The sequence below is a fragment of the Miniopterus natalensis genome, chromosome 4 (assembly GCF_054644295.1).
Source record: "Miniopterus natalensis isolate mMinNat1 chromosome 4, mMinNat1.hap1, whole genome shotgun sequence".
Classification (NCBI taxonomy): Eukaryota; Metazoa; Chordata; class Mammalia; order Chiroptera; family Miniopteridae; genus Miniopterus; species Miniopterus natalensis.
This window is the reverse complement of record NC_142084.1, coordinates 92,824,886-92,844,875: the sequence shown is the minus strand read 5'-3', so window position 1 is coordinate 92,844,875 and position 19,990 is coordinate 92,824,886. Positions and strand designations below refer to the sequence as shown.

The 19,990-nt window shown below is 36.9% G+C and overlaps 1 protein-coding gene across 2 annotated transcripts; it reads right to left on the bottom strand.

The window, feature by feature from the left end:
• Positions 1-202: 202 nt before the first annotated feature.
• SPDL1 (spindle apparatus coiled-coil protein 1) lies at positions 203-19,496 on the bottom strand. 2 transcript variants are annotated; one of them, XM_016214024.2, is made up of 12 exons: positions 19,380-19,494; positions 15,061-15,242; positions 12,935-13,111; positions 11,007-11,201; positions 10,270-10,419; positions 10,082-10,180; positions 9,896-10,006; positions 7,848-7,988; positions 5,570-5,673; positions 4,824-5,011; positions 1,945-2,275; positions 203-770 (listed from the first exon to the last, which is right to left on the bottom strand). In XM_016214024.2, the coding sequence occupies exons 2-12, from the start codon at positions 15,217-15,219 to the stop codon at positions 623-625; spliced, it is 1,803 nt and encodes a 600-aa protein (XP_016069510.2). In that variant the 5' UTR covers positions 15,220-15,242; positions 19,380-19,494; the 3' UTR covers positions 203-622. The 2 variants fall into 2 exon arrangements, with proteins under 2 accessions (XP_016069510.2, XP_087673092.1); XM_087816966.1 differs by having other exon boundaries at positions 678-793; positions 19,380-19,496.
• Between the last annotated feature and the right edge of the window lie 494 nt (positions 19,497-19,990).

Here is a 19,990-nt window from a genome sequence, read left to right as displayed (position 1 = left end):
AGCAGCCGTCCCATGTGAATCAATCAAAATTATACCTTTTTTTTCCCCGTTAGATCAGGAAAATATACATTTTTTGGTGTGCCACAGAATTTTAGTAATTAGTTTATGTGTGCCATGAGATGAAGAAGGTTGAAAATCGCTGGTATAGACTACAACACCCACCTATAGTATATATGAAATTAAGTTATAGACCAGTCTATAATCATTTAAAGGCAAAAAAATCTTTATTTAGAAAGTTCAGAATTAAAAATACAAAGATGAACATAGGTGCTTTAAACTGACAAAATCTACTTACAATATAATATATGGCTCTGACGGTATGTTTATATCACTTAAAAAACCTATATACAATGCAACAAATAGATTTATAACAACACCTTCCTTCAGTTAATAGTTTATTCACATAGAAGCTCCATAAAGGGCCATCACTTAAGGAATCTCCTGGTTAGTCACAACCAAATTTAGAACACTTGGTCAAAACAATATGAACATGCCAGGTCCTGGCGCATTGAGTAGAAAGAAATAACCTACAAGGTGGTATACTTCAGATGAAGATAATCTTAATTAACCTCCAAAGCAACCTTTTGGATGAGTGGTACCTACTCTTGTTAAAGATCAGTCTTTACTGCTGAGGGCACTGGGCCTCTGGAGTTGATTTAGAGGACACGTATAGAATAGGGTGTGATTTCTTACAAGTTTTCTTCTCCAATTTGCTTGCAGTTTCTTTCCCTTCTTTAACTTCTGTTTGAAGCTTTGATTCAGCAGCTAACCTACAGGCATTAAAGCATCCACTCTGAATTCAAGTGTGGTTAAGAAAAATGAAAGAAGAGATAATTCTCTAGTATAGTGAGCCTCTAATAAGACATGGTGATTTTTTTTTATGTATAGAAGGAAAAAAATTACAGTTGACTCCAATACCATTAAGAAAACTAAGTCACTGAGTCTCTAAAAGAATCTTTTTATGTAAACAGATTCACTTTTTTAAATGTCTAAAGAAATATCTTTAAGGTTGATAAAAAGTCATGGCAAAGCCTAAATTAAAGAACTAAAATATAATGAAGGTGCCTATCATAATAAGCACACATAGCGAAAAAATATAAAATACTGTAGCACTAGCTTAATGTTATATAACATGACATACAAAAGGTAAAATGCAAGATAAAAATAACGAGATCCTGGGCTGCATAAATAGATGTCTATTTGTCACATAAAAGAACTCAAATTGAGTTTCAACTAGCAGAATAATAATTTAAGAAAAAATAAACAATGAAGAGATATTTCCCACTCACTTTCTCTTACCTTTTGACCTCTATTATTTTAATTTTTTTAAAGGCTAAGCCTCTTAAAACGTGAATTCCTATAGGCATACACATCTTGACACTTTCTATTTTAGTCACAAACTCACATATGCAGAAACTAGAGGTTCTGAAGTTTTGTTATGAAACAAAAATGAACTTACCTTCGATATTTAAAAATGTCAAAATAGGTATCAAAGCCCATTCTTAAAGGCTTAGGATAAACAATTTTAAAAGCCACATAAAAATATTTTACCGAACAGTTTTCTAAAAGGCTGAAGTTTCTTAGACTATTAGAAAGCCATTCTAGGAGGTAAGTTGATTTTCCTTTCATGGCCACTCTTGAACCAGGGAAACAATAACCGTATGCTTGTCCAAATCAACAAGGCCATCACAGAGGTATTACACTGTGATATTTCTGTTTCATGAAACAGAAAAGTGTAATTCTGAAAAACAATTCCCTTATTCAGAAGTCCTTTTCCCTTACAATCACTTTAGTCCTTCTTAAGGTTTTAAAAGTGCTGAAGGTAGAGAGAAGAAATTATACTGCATGCAACACTGAGAAAACAGATGAAGAAACAGCACAGTTCATACAGTCAGAGAAGGGATGGGGAGAAGTCTGCTGGTTGCCTGAAAAGAGGACACTGACCTGGGAGAGTCAGGGGAGTTTCCGCTTCTTTCACTCATGGCTGGAACGTCTACAAGTTTCACACATTTCTTTTCCTTCGTTGGTTGAAAAGTCACGGGCATATTTTTGTGAGGAGAGAGAGTGACTCCTGGTGTGTTTACAGAAACTGTCGTTTCTAACTGCAAGTTGTTATCTCCTAAGTTGCTAGCACAGGACTGTGCCTCCTCTTTCTGAGGTGATCTAGAAACTCCTTCCCCAGCAGCAGCACTGCTGGTGCATACGCTGTTAGGGGGGTTTACATCCACAGGCAGTACCTCACGCCTCTTTTTGAGTACAGGCACTTCAATTTTCTCTGAGAACAAAAATCATTAAAAATACATCCAGTCAAAATAAATCAAAGACACAATCCACATAAAGAGGTGGAACTAGCTACATATTTTTCCTTTCCTTTCCCTATTCTTTAAAACACACTCATTTCCTTATTTTATTATTTTTTTATTTTATTTTTGTTTAAAATATTACAGATTCCCTTTTTCTCCCCAATGACTCGTTCCACCCAGTCCTATCCCCCTCCCCAGTCCCTCTCCCCACCATTGTCCGTGTCCTTGGGTTGTGCATATATGCATATAAATTCTTTGGTTACTCTCTCCCCCTCCACCCACCCACCCTCCTCCATCCCTCTGACATTCGTCAGTCTCATCTATGCTTCCATGTCATTGAATCTATTCTGTTCATCAGTTTATTAAGTTCTTTAGATTCCACGTATAAGCGAGATCATGTGATGTTTGTCTTTCGCTGCCTGGCTTATTTCACTTAGCATAATTTTCTCCAGGTCCATCCATACTGTCCCAAAGGGTACGAGATTCTTCTTCTTTACAGCTGCGTAGTATTCCATGGTGTGAATGTCCCACAGCTTTTTTATCCACTCATCTACTGATGGGCACTTGGGCTGTTTCCAGATATTAGCTATTGTAAACTGTGCTGCAATGAACATTGGGGTGCATATATTCTTTCTGATTAATGTTTCAGGATTCTTAGGATACATTCCTAGGAGTGGAATCACTGGGTCAAAAGGCAGATCCATTTTTAATTTTTTGAGGAACCTCCATACTGTTTTTCATTTCCTTATTAAAACATTGTTTCGGTCCTTTCTTTTTCACGGACTCCATTAACTTTGTCTTTTAAAGGTGATGTGCCTGCAAATTTTTTCTTGGGGAACTCAATATATTTGGCTATAGGAATAACACTTAAATATTCTTTTCTGGTGTTGTGATAAAAGTTGCATGAGGCTCCATAAGATCACAGTGTGGAGATGAGGAAGGAGACAGTGGCTGAGTCAAGGAATCCAGGTACAAATCCTAGTGTATAAGCACTTTGCAGCTGGATGACCTTGGGGAAGTACTTAACCTCTCTGAGATTGTCTTTATCTTTAAAATGGAAATTAAAAGTACCTACTTCATTCAATATTATGTCTTATGAGGATGAAATGAAAAAAAAAAAAAGAAAAAAAAAAACAGGTAAAATTCTGTGAATATGGTAATTTGTGCTATTAGCCCCACCTGCAAAATATATTTGAACCTGAGTACTTCTACTGTGAATAACTCCCCAATTCAAACCGTATTACTGAAACAGTCTCACTGCAGACTACTGCAATAGCCTTCTACCCCTATTGCTTAACACAGCATCACTCCATCCCCTAAGCAGGTCCATATCTAGTCACTGAATTAATCGCTCTAAATACATCTTCCCTATCCCCATACCAACATGTCTTTCATTTTCAAGATCAAAATTTCAGTGAAGTTGGAAAAACCGTGGTTGAGTGTGGGGTTGGTGTTCCTGCTCTACACTGATGTTTTAAAATCATTATTTTCCCCCTTATCTTTCCCTACTTTAAAATCCACATCATCTAGATTCACTATACTGCCTCAAGTCTCTGGGCCATGTTCAATTCGGCAACCTTTGAAATTCAAAATGTATAATTCTTAATTAGGAGAGCCCATGAGAATGGGAAAGAGGTAAAGGATGAGACAAAGAGAAGCCTTTCAGCTAAAAACATCTTACTATTGCTAACAACCTCCCACTATCATTAAGAACTCCAGTCACTGAGACAGTAATGAACAGTGTAGGAGCAAAAACCACTGAAAATCTATAACCTAAAACATGTAACAACACTTGTATTCTTTTATAAGAATCATCACATTCTTAGACTTTTTTACTTCTGGCCTTTTACTTTTTAATTTACATACAGTAAAATCACTTTTTAGTGTGTAAGACAGGTATTTTCTATCTGCGTGATTGTACTTGCTAGTTGCCCTCTAACATTTGTTCTACTACTCTTTCTTCACAACAGAGTCCCCAAGATTTCAGCTGGGAACACAGACTCTGAGAATCAAGACTGCATATCTCAAGCTTTTCTTGAAGGCAGATGAGGCCATGACTAAATTCTGCTCAAGATGTATACTGACTCTGCACAGTCCAGGAATGCCTCCTCCAGACTTTTATCAGGGGAGGAATAACTAACTACCTGTCTTGTTAAAGTCTCCATTATTTTAGGTTTACTATAAACAGCATTAACTGACATAGCTACCAAATATCAGTTGCCTCAACAAAACTAATTCTTTGGTATTACATAAGATGCTGCAATCTTAAGTGGAAAAGTCTCAACTGTCAAGATTCTACTATACAGATATCCAAAAAGAATACCTATTATATTCATGCATACCTAGTACCCAGTTCTCTTGGAATTTTCCTCCACATTTTATAGCAGTAAATTTGTTTTACTAAATATAGATACAATTAGTTTGTAATGGGATTTGCATAAATGAACTGTAGTAAGAATATTTGGTATATCTCTCAAAGCTTCTCATGATTAAAAGACAAAATATATGAGACATACATACCTTCAGGTTCATACTTCAGTTTTAACTCATCTATTTTAGCTCTCAGTTTCATATTTTCACTTTGGGAAAACTGGAGGCATCTTTCATTGGCAAAAAGTTTTCGCTCAATATCCAGAGCCCGCTGGCTCTCAAATAATGCTTTCATTCGCTGTATGGACAATTCCCCTTTAGTGCTTTCATTTTCTTTGCTATATTAATAAAAAAGGGGAACCATGAAATACTAAAATAACACAATATAAATAAGTGTAGCTGTTAGTGCAAATCTTTTATTATATATTTGAACCCTTAGTCAAAAAGTATATTTTAAGCTTTAACGATGGCACTTTTAAATAAAATAAAAACCTCATGCATTCTTTAAAGGAAATGGACAAAGGAGGGAAATATTCTTTCCACATTTATTCATGTGTTAATAAACCCCTTTAAATTTAAAATTACATGATATTCTTGAAAAATTTAGATTATAAGAACATTTTCTATGTTAAAGTTCTTTTCATTTACCAATCTAAAAGCTAAAAGGCTAAAATAAAGAAATAAAAACATTTAATTATTCATTAAAAGTATTTTTTCTTCAATAATCAGCACTAATTAAGTCTTGACTAAGTCTTGCATAATGCCCAGAGATATTTTTGTTGCCTTTCCTTTTTGGAATTTTCTTTTGGCAATATTAAACAACAACGTGTAGTCACTAATACTACTTACTATAAACAAGTCAAGGGTCTCCATCTTTCTATCCAACCAACACTTACTTTGAGTTGTCAAGCTTTATCTGAAGTAAATCCGTGTAATAGGTGGTATCATTCGGAACACCAGAGTTGTCTGAAGGCTTAGATTCCATACTTTCATATAAACTCTAAATAAAGCAACAAGTCTTATTATTTAAAATAAATAACAAATTAGGTTAGTATATGTTTATTATTAATAGTATCAGCTACCACTTACTGAATGCTTATCACATAGCAGGCACTGTGCTAACAAGCACTATCCACTTAACTCATTTACCTCCTGAACTAGGCATAAGAATGGTACCCCTCATACACATAGGGAGCTGGGAAGAATCTGAACCCAGATCTGTCTCCAAAGTGGAAGTTCCTGACCACATCTGTATCCTCTGGTTTCCCTCTCCTTTTAAAATGGAAGAAATAAATACTGAGTTTAATTCTTGACTTTATGATAAAGCCATAAATTAGAAAAATATGAAAAAGAGTGGAGATCCTTGAAGTTATTTTTGGTGCCCACTCTTCTGAGATTTTGATGGAATCCCTGTAAAATTTCTAAAGGGTAAAAAATTATAAAATTGCTTAAAAACTTGCAAACAATTTTAAAGATGGCAGGTTAAAACCTCCTGGTTAAAGTCATATTTTTCATAGTATAGTGCTAAGCCCAGTGGTGGGCCACATAAGCCTGCCAATTGATGTACTGCAAATTTGTAGTCCTTTCAACAGTTCTTATAAGAGAAAGAAAAAAGGTTACATACATTTAAAATTTTATAATACACTACTGGCTACAATTTAAAATGCCTAAGAGGTTAACATTTTTAAAAATTGTCATTTATAAACTTTAATTAGTTATTTAGATATCTGTGCTCCCAAAGTTAATTTATAAATTTAATGTAATTCTAATAAAAAATACCAATTAGCTTTTTTGGGAGCTATACAAGATGATCACAGAGAAAAACAAACATGCAGGAGTAGCCAGGAAAACATTGAGACAGAAAAGCTATTCCTGTCAAAAATACATATCCTGCCCTGGCCAGGGTGGCTCAGTTGGTTGGAGTGTCATCTCAGACACTGAAAGATGGCGGGTTCGATCTCCAGTTGGGGCACATACGGGAGGCACTGATCGATGTTTCTCTCTGACATCAATGTTTCTCACTCTCTCTCTCTCCTTTCCTCTCTCTAAAATCAATGAAAAACATATCCTCAGGTGAGAATTAAAAAACAAAAACAACATATCCTTATTCTAATCACTTCACACAAACCAAAACGAGGAATAAACTACAAAGTGACTAGCATATGCTTCAAAAATATAAGGTGATGACTGATAAAGATTGAAGAATTGTTCCAGATTAAGGGAGACTAAAGAGACTTGATAATTCAATACAATGTGATCATGGACTGGACCCAAGGAAAGGAAACGATCTGGTGTATTTTTGTTTTGCTGTAAAGGACCTTAGTAGTAATTAGCAAAGTATAAGAGGTAGCTTTGCTAATGCTATGTGTCAATGTTAATTTCCTGATTTTGATCACTATTGTGGTTATGTAAGAGGATGAACTTCAATAGCACTGAGGTACAATTTACAGGAAAAGGAATATCTGGTTTGCAACTTACTCTAAAATGCTTAAGAAAAAATAAATGGAGAGAAAGAGAAAGACAGAAAAAATAATAAAGCAAATGTGGTAAAACTGACAACTGGGGAATCTGGGTAAAAAGTATACAGGAATAACTTTACAACTTTTCCAGGAATCTGAATTTATTTCAAAAAATTTTTAAGAAGTAGTTTATTAAAGACGCCTATGAATTCCAACTGCCACACAATGTTGGACAATGTGACAAAAGCACCTCCTGTGCATCCATTAAAAAATGGGAGCTGGACAGCACTGAAAAATGATCACTTACTGATAACATGCAACATGAGAACAAATCTCACTGGCTGAACGTTGAAGACAAACAAAAGAGTATATAATGAATGATTCCATTTCTCTGAAGCTCAAGAGTATTTGTACATTTAATGCTGATTTAAAAAGAGACATTAAAACTCACTGAATTACACACTAAAGATGTGGACACTTTAAGTTACAACTCACACATAACAAGTATGAGGGAGGTTAGTTTATTCTGGCCCTACTAAAAGAAGCAACAGTCAAAACCAGTGAAAAGGAAAAAGAAACTAGAAGAAAAAAATTAAAATACTGGTCAATCTCAACTGAAACTATAAATTATTATGTAAAGAAACCTATTCAAGTAAAGAGTATTAAGATATTCAACCTAAAATTTGGCTGTGTTTTTAAAAGGTGTTAAACATACCTTAAATTTCTCCAGATTTCTAATTTCACCTAAGAGATGCTTGATTTCACCATTCTTCTGCTCCAACATGGCAAACAACCGTTCCTGCTGCTCAAATTCAGTTTGAGACCCTTTCATTTGTATCAATGTGGCGATTTGTAACTAGAGGGAAAAAAATCACCCCCCCATAAAATTGAGTGTGGGGGAGAAAGATTCTGATAACCATATTTTTGATAAAATTCATATGTTGTACTATATTAGCTTGAACTCATTTTGGAAATTAAACTAATTAGCTATTTCTAGTCTAATAATCTAATAACTTGGAAACATTTATATCAGTAAGTTTAGTTACTTATTTTGACTTATGAGTGGTATCTGAAGTCCTAACAATTATTTGCACTTCTGTGAAACATAACTGAGCTGCATGGCTATGTTCCGGAAGCAACTTAACAGGTAAATAAGCCTGGACTAAGGCTGTACTCTACTCATCATATGCACTCTCATTAGGGTCTCATGAGGTTTCTCCCCAAATTTTAATTAACTTCAATAGTATTAAGTGGGGGGAAATTATTAAGGTACTCACATTCATAAATGTGAGATTCAGAAAGCACAAGGAAGGAAAGGAAAGGGTAAAAGGTAGTCTAAGGATAATAAGGAAATATTCAAAATAAATATAATTTTTTAAGAGCAATTAACTTACCTAATTATGACCCCACTTAAACCTAGAGTTGCATAGCAATAAAAAGGAAATTAGCTAAAATCTATACTAGCATTTCTTTCTGCCTTCAGAAATTTCTGGAGTTCTATGAAGTGTCAATTAGTTTAAATATAATACTGAGTAAAGCAAGCAATGATATGGGGGGTGGGTATGGTTATAAGGAAGAAAGAAAGATGACTCCTAACACTTTACAGGATCCATTTTTGTTCCTGCTTCAGACTAGAGGCTAGACACACTTAGCCTAAGAAGATCTAGAATGCTACTTGTGCCTCAAGATAGTTTGGGATATCATGAGAACGCTGGGAGATTAATAGGAGGAGCCCAACAAATACTGAATGAAAACAAAGAGCAAATGTGAGAAAATTTACAAAGAAATCCTTTCCCAAAAGGGGAGAGCCTCAGTAAACCTGGCAGCACAGTCAAAATTCTTAGAAGAGCCACGGCTATTGGTTATTAAGTAGCACTTTCTTATTTGCCAAGCACCATGTAAGCATTTCTCTATGCTTTCACTTAACTCCAGGACAATTCTAAGAGGCAGGTTCTATTACCTCTCCTTTACAGATGAGGTGACTGATGCTCTGAAAAGTAAAAATACTTGCCCAAGATCACACAGCTAGCAAGTGACAGCATGAGGATTGAATCCCAAGTTCATCTAACACCAAGGTTTAATCACTGGCCTTTCCTACTTCTTTGGTCGATCTCATTAGCCTGCCAGGCTGAGTTACCCCCTTAGGAGAGTCAGGCACAACAGATCTGGGATTGGAATTCTAAGGATGGTATAACAGTGAAATCTTTCTGAGTTTCACGTTTTTCTGTTACCACTTAATTGCCTAAAATGATGACCAACAAACCCTTAAAATGAAAAGTGCCTGTATGCTTGACTTGAGAAATTGCAAGGAAAAGTAATCCAAATATTACTCTATATATAAGCTTTTGGGGGAGAACTGAAGAATGATGAGAGAGCTATTTTAGTTGAAGTAGATACCTTAGGGCTATGCTAAAAAGACACCAAGCCAACAGCAAGAAATAAAAACATATAATTCTTTTTGTTCCTATTCCACAAAGAAAGATTTATACCTCTGTGGCAAGGCTAGTGAGTAACCATTAAAAAATCAATCAACCAATGAGTATGAAATACAATACAACTAAATCTTTACAAAGGATTTAAAAATATATAACTGGATCTTTTGCTCAATTTAAAAATATTGATTTTCTAAAATCATGCAGTTCTAGAAATAACCTTGTTAAGTACACTCCTTGACGGAAAAGATGCTTTTTCTTTGATATATCTGTACAAGTAATGGTGATAAAAAATGGGTTTAGTAAACCTTTGATGGTGATAATTCTATACCTTCATTCTTTGCATCTGTTCTCTATTAAATGCATTTTGCTTCTTTAGTGACTGATACTTGACTTTCATACTGATAAGCTGACGTTCCATTGCTGCCCTTCGATCTTCCACCTAGAAAATATTAACATTTAATTATGCTTGTATTAAGTGAAATGTCAATTTAATCAATGGAATGTTTGTAAGTACCTCTGCAAACAAAGAGTTGCCTTTACTATTGGGATCCAGGGCTTGCTGGAGTGCCTGGTCTAATTGCACTTGAAGATCTTGATTTGCTACACGAGCTTTCTAAATTCAAAAGAAAACAATTTAGCTTATAGATTACCAAGAAAACAACTTATTATAAACTGGAAAAGATGATGATACTGCAATAATACCTCTAAGGCATTATAGTAAGACACTGCTTCTTTCTCTCTCTCCTCTTTTTCTTCTGTAAGCCGGTCGACCTGGCGCATTAAATTAGTATTAAGGAGTTCTAGTTGTTCTTGTCTGTACTGTAGTTCATTCACTTCTTCTTTGAGGGTGGTCTATTCAACAGAAATTAAAAAAGAGGAAACTCTTGAATAATTCTGTATTTAGCAGCTGCTCAGTTTATCTATCAGCAATGATTCACACCTAAAACTAAAGAACTAAAGGTTTTAAGGTGCATAATGAAGTAATAAAAATTACTAAATTTTTCAGCAGGTGACAAAAAAAAGGGTATAGAGACTGTCCTTCTTTCCTATGAATTTAAGGCTTTAATTTTTAATTAACCTTAGCCTGCAATGAAAAAAAACTACATTTCTATTAATTTCCAAGGGACCAACATTTTATATTGGGCTTTTGAAAAAAAATGATACAAACCAGAATCAGAGTAAACATTTCTAAATTCTTCCAGAGGTTTCATTAATCTAAAGATAAAGTCTGTCTTACACAATCATGTAATTTAAAGCTTTACTATGCATGAAGTAATCTACCTAAAAACTTGGTAAAACACTTTTTTAGTTAGATCAAAGTCTGGCCAAAAAATAATTCAGCCTTACAACTAGCTCATAAGGATTATTATAAAAACATGTAAAACATATGCAAGAAAAAAAGAAAGAAAACCTGGGGACACATGTGCTATAAAAATTACCTTCATACTTTCCATTTCGGTCAGTTCCACTTGAAGAGCCAGCACCTCTGAAGACATGCTTTCATGTACACGCTCAGACATTATCCGCATTTCCTCTGATTTACAAGAGAGGAGTTCCTTCTGATAATCCACTTTGTGCTTCAGCTGCTTTTCACTAAGCCTAGCTTCATCTAATTCCGCTTTCAGTTTTTCTAACTAAAGTTAAAAAATAAAAGGACAACTTTATTAATCAAGAGGTAACTGAAGGTCATCAGAACATACAGTTGCAGTACAAATTGTCTTGGTACCTCTGGGATAACTATTTTGGAAGACAGTCAACCTGAACAAAACTATTTAATAACTTTCTAAAATGTCACATAGTTTCAAATCTTGGAAAACTAAGAATACACAACTTTACAGGGAACAAACTTATAGCAAAAGGGTGAAACTTTAGGGTCAGGCCTAGATGTAATCTGTGTCAGTTTCATTCCTCATATGTAAAACTAGTAAATGACTATACCTACCATCACAACTCTCAACGTAGGCTCTCAACTGAGATTGCGTGGGTAAAACCTCAGCACCATGCCTGGCATTCACTAAGTGGCTCCTGTTATCAATAAAAAGCTTTTGCTTGTTGTTCAGGGTTATGATTATCTATATTGAATTATCTTCAATAGGGTTTCAACATTCTTAGAATATATCCTGAATTTTATTTATTTATTTTTATACTTTATTAAATTTATTGGGGTGACACTGGTTAATGTGATCATATAGGTTTCAGGTATTGATTTTTATGTTACAATATCTGTATATTGCATTGATTTTTTCATTAAAAAAAAATCAGAGCCCGGCCAGTGTAGCTGAGCTGTTGAGCATCGACCTATGATCCAGGAGATCGCAGTTCAATTCCCAGTCAGGGCACATGTCCGGGTTGTGGGCTCAATCCCCAGTAGGAGGTGTGCAGGAGGCAGCCAGTCTATGACTCTCTCATCATTGATGTTTTGTTCTCTCTCTGAAGTCAGTAAACACATATTAAAAAAAAAAAAAATCAAAGCCTCTTAGCTTGATTTGTTTTCCCTTTCTATTTTCATAATGTGAAATAAAAATATTACCTGAATAATTTATGTGGAAACATGGCCATCTTTCTGAAATATATCACTGACTGACTCAAACTTACTGCATGATGAGACTATTGGGGTTTCATATTTGGCCAAGGTTAGGCATCTTTTAAGATAGTGACACGCCTTGTTTTATAAATATACAAATAGTCCATAGAAGTAATCAGGGTAGGTCTGGATTCCTGACACCTTGGGTTTCTGTGTAAAGAATGAATGGTATAAACAGCAGTGATAGAAGCAGGCTACCACAGGAGTCTAGGAGAGAGATAATGGTGATCTGAACTGGAGTGGCATAGGTATGGGTGGATGTTTTGTAGGTCAAATTCTTAGAACTTACTGATGGGTTAAATGTGAGAATTAAGTAAAAGGTAGCAAATAAAGCTCCAAATTTTGGGCACAAATAATTTGAGAACATCAATAAGACTGAAAATACTTTTTGACTGATTTAGTATTTGTTCCACCAAAAAGCCATGTCTATAATTAGCCTTGCCTCAGTCTCTGAATATTTCCTAGATTACTCTTTTTTGTTTAGGTAATGAAAGCTACTTCGAAAATGAAAATAATACCTGCAGCGAGGGAAGCACCATTATCAGTCATTGGTGTCTCAACTAAGACTAGTTTCAGACAAGCTGGATTACTATTTGGCAGAGTGGTATGTGAGATAATTCCAGGTATGATGCAAAAGTATATTTTGATAGGTATGTTTGTACTGCATATTAGATAAAATATGCCATTTCATAGATGGTACTAAGAAAATCTTCATCACCTAAAGTTTGCAGATTGCTGCATAAGCATGTAACATTTTGTTCTGAAATACATAGATATCCAAACCTTATTTTTCAGTTCATTCACTTCCTGTCCATGGGTTCTGCTCAGCTGCTCTTCTAATTTCTCCAGATGCATCTTTTGATCTTGTTTAATAGCTTCGCATTCAGAGCTCAAACTTTCTAACATTCGACTCTTGAGCTCAACTTCTCTCTGAAGAGTGTATTTTTCTTGTTCATAATTCTGAAATCAGATTATAATTCAATTGCATAAAAAAAACTTAAAGCCATCACATATAAGCAGTTCTCACCTTCAACTGTTTCATTTCTGCTTTATACATTTTCTGCTTTCTAAGTAACAACCACGTTAAATTGCGAATAACTTTGTAGCTAATCAGTCTTAAAAAATTGAAAACCTCCTAAGAAGTATTTTGAGACTATATTCGAGTACATTCTAGGGATATGGAAACTGCTTCTATACCCTGGTCAAGGAAGTACAAAGTATACCATGGCATGTCAATGTGTCCAGTAATCTCTGCTAGAAAAGTAAAAAATTAATAGCACTGAAGGTTTCCTAGTTGAGAATTACTTGTTTTGATAATGATATGCTATTTGTAGCTATAAACAAAATGAAGAAACATTGGACTAGGGATACAGTGAAATACTAAGTCAGCCCTCACTTTTAGAATGTAGTCATCTAAGAAATGTTCACAAATGACTCTCTGAATGAATACAGTGCTGAGAGAAAAGGAGTATTTAATAGGACTTTTGCTTACTGACTAGAAAGCTTAAAGATAAAAGGGGTATCAGTTCAAACTTCTTCAGCAAGCTTTAAAAAATAAGATAAAATAAAACTAAATTAAATAAAAGAGATAAATTTAAAAGAACTGCCATTAGTTTATTAGTTATTTTTACCCACAACATTTAAATTTTGAGATCAAAGTTTACATATATTACCGAGCATTTATAAAATAAAACGGATTTATTCATTCTTTCAATAAATGTGTGCCAGACACTGAGGATACAACAGTGAACAAGACAGACAAAATGGCTTCTCTCATGGTGCTTATAATCTGGAGATAACTGGCACTGCAGAGAATTGAGAGAGTGAATGATGGAAGCTTTACAATATAGTCAGGGAAAGGCCTCTCTGCTAAGGTGACATCTAACAGAAACCAGAAGGTAGAGAACTCAATCCATGCAAGTGGGGTATGAACAACTCAGATGGAGGCAAAGGCTCATGTAAAGCCCGTAAGGCAGGACTAGTACAACTAAGAACAAGGGAAAGTAAGGTAAGGTTAAAGGTTTGAGGTAAGGTCAAAGGTTGGCAGGGTTCAGATCACACAGGGAGCTGCAAACCCAGATAAGGAGTTCGGATTTTGTTGTAAATATAATTGGAAGGCAGTGTTTTTTCAGTGGGGCTGTCACATGATCTTTTGTATATTCTTCAATGACCAGTTGCCTGCTATGTAAAGAATAAATGGTATGAACAGAAATGAGGGAAGCAGGCAACCTGGTTAGAAGGCTACAGTAGTAGTTGAGGGAGAATGGTGGTCTGCACTACCCGTGGCAGTAGTATAACTGAATGTTTTCTACGTCAAGTTCTTAGAACTTACTAACGGATTAAATACGAGAAAGAAGGGACAAAAAGGTATTGAGTAAGACTACTACATTTCTGGCTCAAGCAACAGGGTGAATGTCATTACATTTACTAAATAAATAAGCTAAAGAAAATTGTAAGAGAATATTTGGATGTTTGGTTAGTGGGCAGGGAATCAACTCTTCTGTTTATATTAAGTTTGAGATGTCCATTAGCGGGCAACTGAATACACAGTCTAGACTTCAGTGAAGAACTAAGGACTTGGTGTAGAGTCACGGAGCACTTAGATGTTATCTAAAGCTATGAAACAAGTGAGGTCACCTAGGAAGAGTACAGACAAAACAAAACCTACAATCTAATATGTGGTGAAGAGAGCAATCATAGCTTGACTTTCCAAACTCAGAACACCCTGGGTCAGAAAGAACATCAGGAATTCATTTAGTTCATTCCTCTTTATTGGGGATAGGGGTGGGTGGGAACTAGATCTAAAATCTTCAGAAAGGAATAAAAATAATATTAACAATAATTGCTAGACAGCACAAATCTTCAATAGCTAAGCACACCCTTGTAAACAGAAGAGTTTAGAGTCTTACCTCAGTTATGGTCATCATTTCATTACGACATTTATCTAATTGTGTCTGCAATTCATTTTGGCTCTCCACTAGCTGTAAACCATACTGTGCAGCTTTTAGTCGCTCTTCTTCAACCTCTTTGAGCTTGCATCGAAGGTCTGCAATTATATCAGCCTCCATAATTTTTTCCTGTTTTTAGTCTACTGTAAAAGAAAATAAAAGCGCTTAAGCTTAAACAGAAAATTCCATATAATATCAATTAAAAATATATACTTGCATATGTAATTCAATACCACTGCCTTATAAAAACATGGTATTAAAGATTTTCTTCCTGACTTTTAAGTGGTCACATTTATATTCTTGTTCCAAGACTGTCTGATGATTTTATCACCTGATTTGAGGCCAAATCAAACAGAGCAAAAAATAAATATATTTAAGTTTGCTTCTGAGAAATGCAGTTATCAGGAAACTTTATTTGTTGTGTGCTAAGTTTCCTCAAATGCTAAGGAAGGGCGGGTCTCATAACTTTATCATTATACAGATAATCAAGGTAAAACAATGAAAGAAATCAAGAAACTTTATAGTAGTGTGATTGCTACTTAGCATATAAAGAGGCAATGCAAGAACTATCATGTCCACAATTTTTTCAAAACAGTGTTAACTTCCTGCACAAATTAGATTTGCCACATTAAATATGCTTTATTGAAAATAGACTCACTAGTATTTTCCTATTCATAAGAGGGCACAGAAAACAGAAACCATGTTCAGAGGAATTAAAGAACATTGCTGTCATTTTAGATTTGCAAGCAAGGACTTTATATAGAAACATCTCACTTTAACTCAACCTTACTTAACATCCTTTCCAGATTGGTGTCGGCCTCTTAGGCCAGACTCAACTCAGCTTTGCCTTCAAAGAGCAACATGCCATTATTAAGGTGTTCCCTGATGCCCCCAGTCAATGTAGTCAGGTATTTCATGAATCCCTTATATGCTGGGCTCCATTCTGGCCACTTCAGATACATCAGAGGTCAAACAGACCAAAAAGAAAAATGTTCTTCTTTTCATGAACTTACCTTCCAGTGGGAGATAATAGCATAATAATTAGAATATAATAAGTAATTAGAAAGCAAAAATGGGGGAAAAAAAAGAACAGGATAAGGGAAAAGAGGTGAAGGTATTATTACTAGGATGAAATTTAAAATAAGTATTAGAGTGGGAGGAGGCCCTCAGGAGACTTCTGAGCAAAATCTTGCAGAGAATTGTCCATGTACCTATTTAGGGAAAGAATGTTCCAGACAGAGGGGTAATACTAACATAGAAGGAAGCCCAAAGAACGAACAAGATACAGTTTAGATCAGAAGACTAAATAGCGGAAAATAGGCAGGATCCAGGCCATTGTAAGGTCTTGGGCTTCTATTCTGGGTGAAATGGGGAATGATTGAAAAGTCTGGAATAGAGATCTGGTATATTTAAAAGGATCATTTGGCTGCTATGTTGAACAGTTTGGAGGGGAGTAAGTTGGATGCAGAAAGACCAGGTGAGATGACTGCTCACACGAGGGTGACTGCATAGGTGAAAAATGGTCAAATTCTGCATATATTTTTAAGGTAAAGCCAACATGATTTTCTGACAAATGGAATGTGGGATGTGTGCAAAAGTAAAAAAATGCCTCCAGGGCTTCTGGCCTGAGCAACTAGTAGAATGGATTTGCCATCACCTGAGGCATCAAAAACTGAATAAAGATTGTTTTGGAAAGAAAATCAGGGACTTAAGAGTTAGATGTGAAGTATGTCAAGTAAGCAGTTGGCTATATGAGTAGAAGGGTCTGGGCTGAAGATATACATTTGGGAGTTATTAGCACAAATCCTTGAGCCTTGATATCACCAGAGTATGAGCATAATTAAAGAGAAGGCAGCCAAGGAGTGAGCCCTGATAAGAGAGAAAAAAGAAGACAGAAAAGTATACTCAGGTATGACCACTGAGGTAAGAATAAACCCAACAGCATGTGTTGTCCTGGAAGCCAATAAACAAAAGTGCAATAAGGAGGTACATGTGATCAATTGTACCAAACGCTAAGTCAAATAAGAACTGAGAACTGGCCATTGGATTTGAATTCAAGGAGGTTATCCTGACCCTGAGAGCAGTTTTGGTAGAGAGATGGAGACAAAACCCTGACTGGAATGAGTTGAACAAAGAATGGTAGAAGAATAGAAGACAGCATATACGGTTTTGCTGCAAAGGAGAGCAGATAAATGGGGCAGTAGCTGGAAGGGAAGTAGAGTCAAAGATATTTTGTTTTATTTTTAAGACAAAAAATTTAAGAAAAAATTATTAAAATAAAAATTTTGAGAAAAAATTAAATTATGCATGTATGCTGGACAGATCCAGGAGAGAAGAAAAACTGATGATACAAGAGATACAGAGAACTGCTGGAGTGATGAATAAAGAGGACAAGGTCTAATGTACCGGAGCTGATTTTAGACAGAAGAATCTAAAGGAAGGGAAGCAAAGTCTGTCAGCACAGACATTGATAAGTAGGTAGATACAGTGGTGGGAGTCTGCATAAGTGCCTTTCTAACTACTTCAAATTTATCTGTGAAGTAGGAAGCAAGGTCTTTAACTCAGAATGAAGACAAAACACTTTAACTGAGAATGAAGATAAAAGAAGAGATATAGGGTTTTATGAGAGAGAGAGAAAGAGAGAGAAAAGATTCTACATTATCCAAGACTGGCAGCTACTACTCTAAAATGCAAGACCTTTCCAAAGCATGTACATGATGGGGCCACCTGCTAATTTTTGTTGCACTGTTAAAATAACAAACTTGTTGAGGATTTACCATTTGCCAGGCACAGTACTTCAAATGTATGATCTCATTAACTCTCTTGAGAGGCCCGAGTTACCAACATTTACCAAAGAAAAAATGGAGCTAGCCTCAAGACATCCCAGCCAGCGACGGACGTCCAAGGAAACCAAAAAATTATCTCGTTCATTCAAAGGATTTGCTGGAATTCCGATTATGTGGCAAGTACTGTGCTATTGCTAACACAGTGGTGACCCCAAAACTAGACAATATCCCTGCCTTCCTGAATTCCACAGCCTATGAGTAGGAAGGTGTTAAATAACTGAACTGTAAAGTTACAAGTGTGATTAAGTGCAATAGGGAGAACTGCATGGTGCTATGTGAGCCTGTAACACAGGGAAGCTGTCCCATTCCTGGTAGTGTGTGGTGGGTGGGATGGGGGGAATTGGACAATAGAGATTTCCCTGAAGAAGTGACTTTTCAGCAGAGGTCTAATGGATGAGCGAAGAGTTAATCTTTCAATCTGCAAAGAAGTAGCCAGGGTTGAAAAACAACCACAGCTAACATGTGCCAGATATTGTGCTTTGCATACTTTATTTTGTTTAAACCACTCAACCACCCCAAGAAATAGAAGGTATTTCCCTCTTTCACACATGTGCAAACTGAGGCATGGAAAGGTTAACTAATTTGCCCAAAGTTTCTTGGCTAGTAGGTGGCTAAGGGAGATTGGAACCAGGGTCTCGCTCTGCAGGCTGGGTCCAGCTCCTAACCAGTTTCTGTTCTGCCTCTCACAAGCATGGCATGCACAAAGCGTTTAGGAGACTGGAAGCTCTGGGGATCAGGCTGCTCGCGTTCTTACCCCACCATCCACTACTCAGTGGCTGCGTGAACCTGGACATCTTATTGTCTTGTTTTGTCATCCATAAAATAAGGGCAATAACATCTACCTACCTACCAGGGCTTCTGAGATTAAACCAGCCAACGGGTGAAGAGCAGTTAGGGCGGAATCCCACACACAGCTGTCTGGGGCAGCGCGGTCCAACAGAAGAAGAAAGCGAGCCACTTACGTGATTTTTAATTTTCAAGCAGACACATTAAAAAAGGTAAACACCACTGAAATTCATTTGAATGATGTTTTACTTAATCCAATACATCCAGAATATTATCATTTCAAAGTGTAATCATTATAAAAATTATTAGGGAAACATTTCTCTTTTGTATAGTCTTCGAAATCCGCTGTGTAGTTTACATCTATAGCATTTCTCATACTGGAGAGCGCAGCCGTGGCGTCTTTCGGAGGCCCAGGCGGCCCCCGGCCTCGGCCGTCCATTTTCATGCAGAATCCCCGGGGCCGGCGCGGCGGCCCAACGGCAAACTGAAACCGACTCGGAACCTGGACAAGAACTCAGGGTTCCGCAGAGGCTGCTGCTCCGGCGAAAGGCCCCAGGTTTCCTCAGGCCCTCTCCCTCCCCTCCCCCGCCCCGAGGCCCTTCCTACGCCGCTCCCCACCGCACCTTCCGCCAGGCCCTGTGCCCCTACCTCTGCCACTCCTCTCCCCTGCCGCTGCTGCGGGCCGCGGCTGCACCGAGAGCTCACTGCGCCCAGGTGTGCGAGGGGGACCCGGCGCGCCACCGAGACCTCAGCCGATTCGCGCAGCCGGCTCCCGGTAAGCGCCAAGGCTGTTTGAATGCAGTTCCCGCGGGAACACTCACTTCTCACGAGAAGTTCCGCTCAAGCCGCACGTAAGGAAAAAAAAAAAAAAACTACAGCGTCCCACGGAGTGCTCCGCCCACTTGCTGCGACTGCGCAGGTGCGAGCGGGAGCTGAGAGCGCCGTGTAGGTGCAGGTGTAACTGCTCGTCCCCTCAACTTTACTCAGCGTTGGTTTCCTGGGTGTCTGCCAGGTCTCTGCCTCTCTTTGCTGGGGGAAGTGTGTGTGAGTGTGTGTGTGTGAGTGTGCGTGTGTTTACTCAGCATTGGTTTCCTGGGTGTCTTCCAGGTGTCCGCTTGTATTTACTGAGGGGGAGTGTGAGTGTGTTTTAAACGAGGGTACCTTCTGGAGAGACAGTGTCGCTAGAAGGTGAGGCAGTGGGCAAGTGTGTGTGAGTGTGTGTGTGAGTGTGTGTGTGCTTACTCAGCATTGGTTTCCTG

What these genes read in the sequence shown, in the direction of transcription:
- SPDL1 (XM_016214024.2), bottom strand. Translation starts at nt 15,219, where the DNA reads ATGGAGGCTGATATAATTGCAGACCTTCGATGCAAGCTCAAAGAGGTT. An exon ending in TGAATGAACTGAAAAATAAG is followed by an intron (nt 11,202 to 12,934) that starts GTTTGGATATCT and finishes TTTTAACTTTAG; the next exon opens with TTAGAAAAACTGAAAGCGGA. An exon ending in ATAAAGCTTGACAACTCAAA is followed by an intron (nt 5,012 to 5,569) that starts GTAAGTGTTGGT and finishes TTATTAATATAG; the next exon opens with CAAAGAAAATGAAAGCACTA.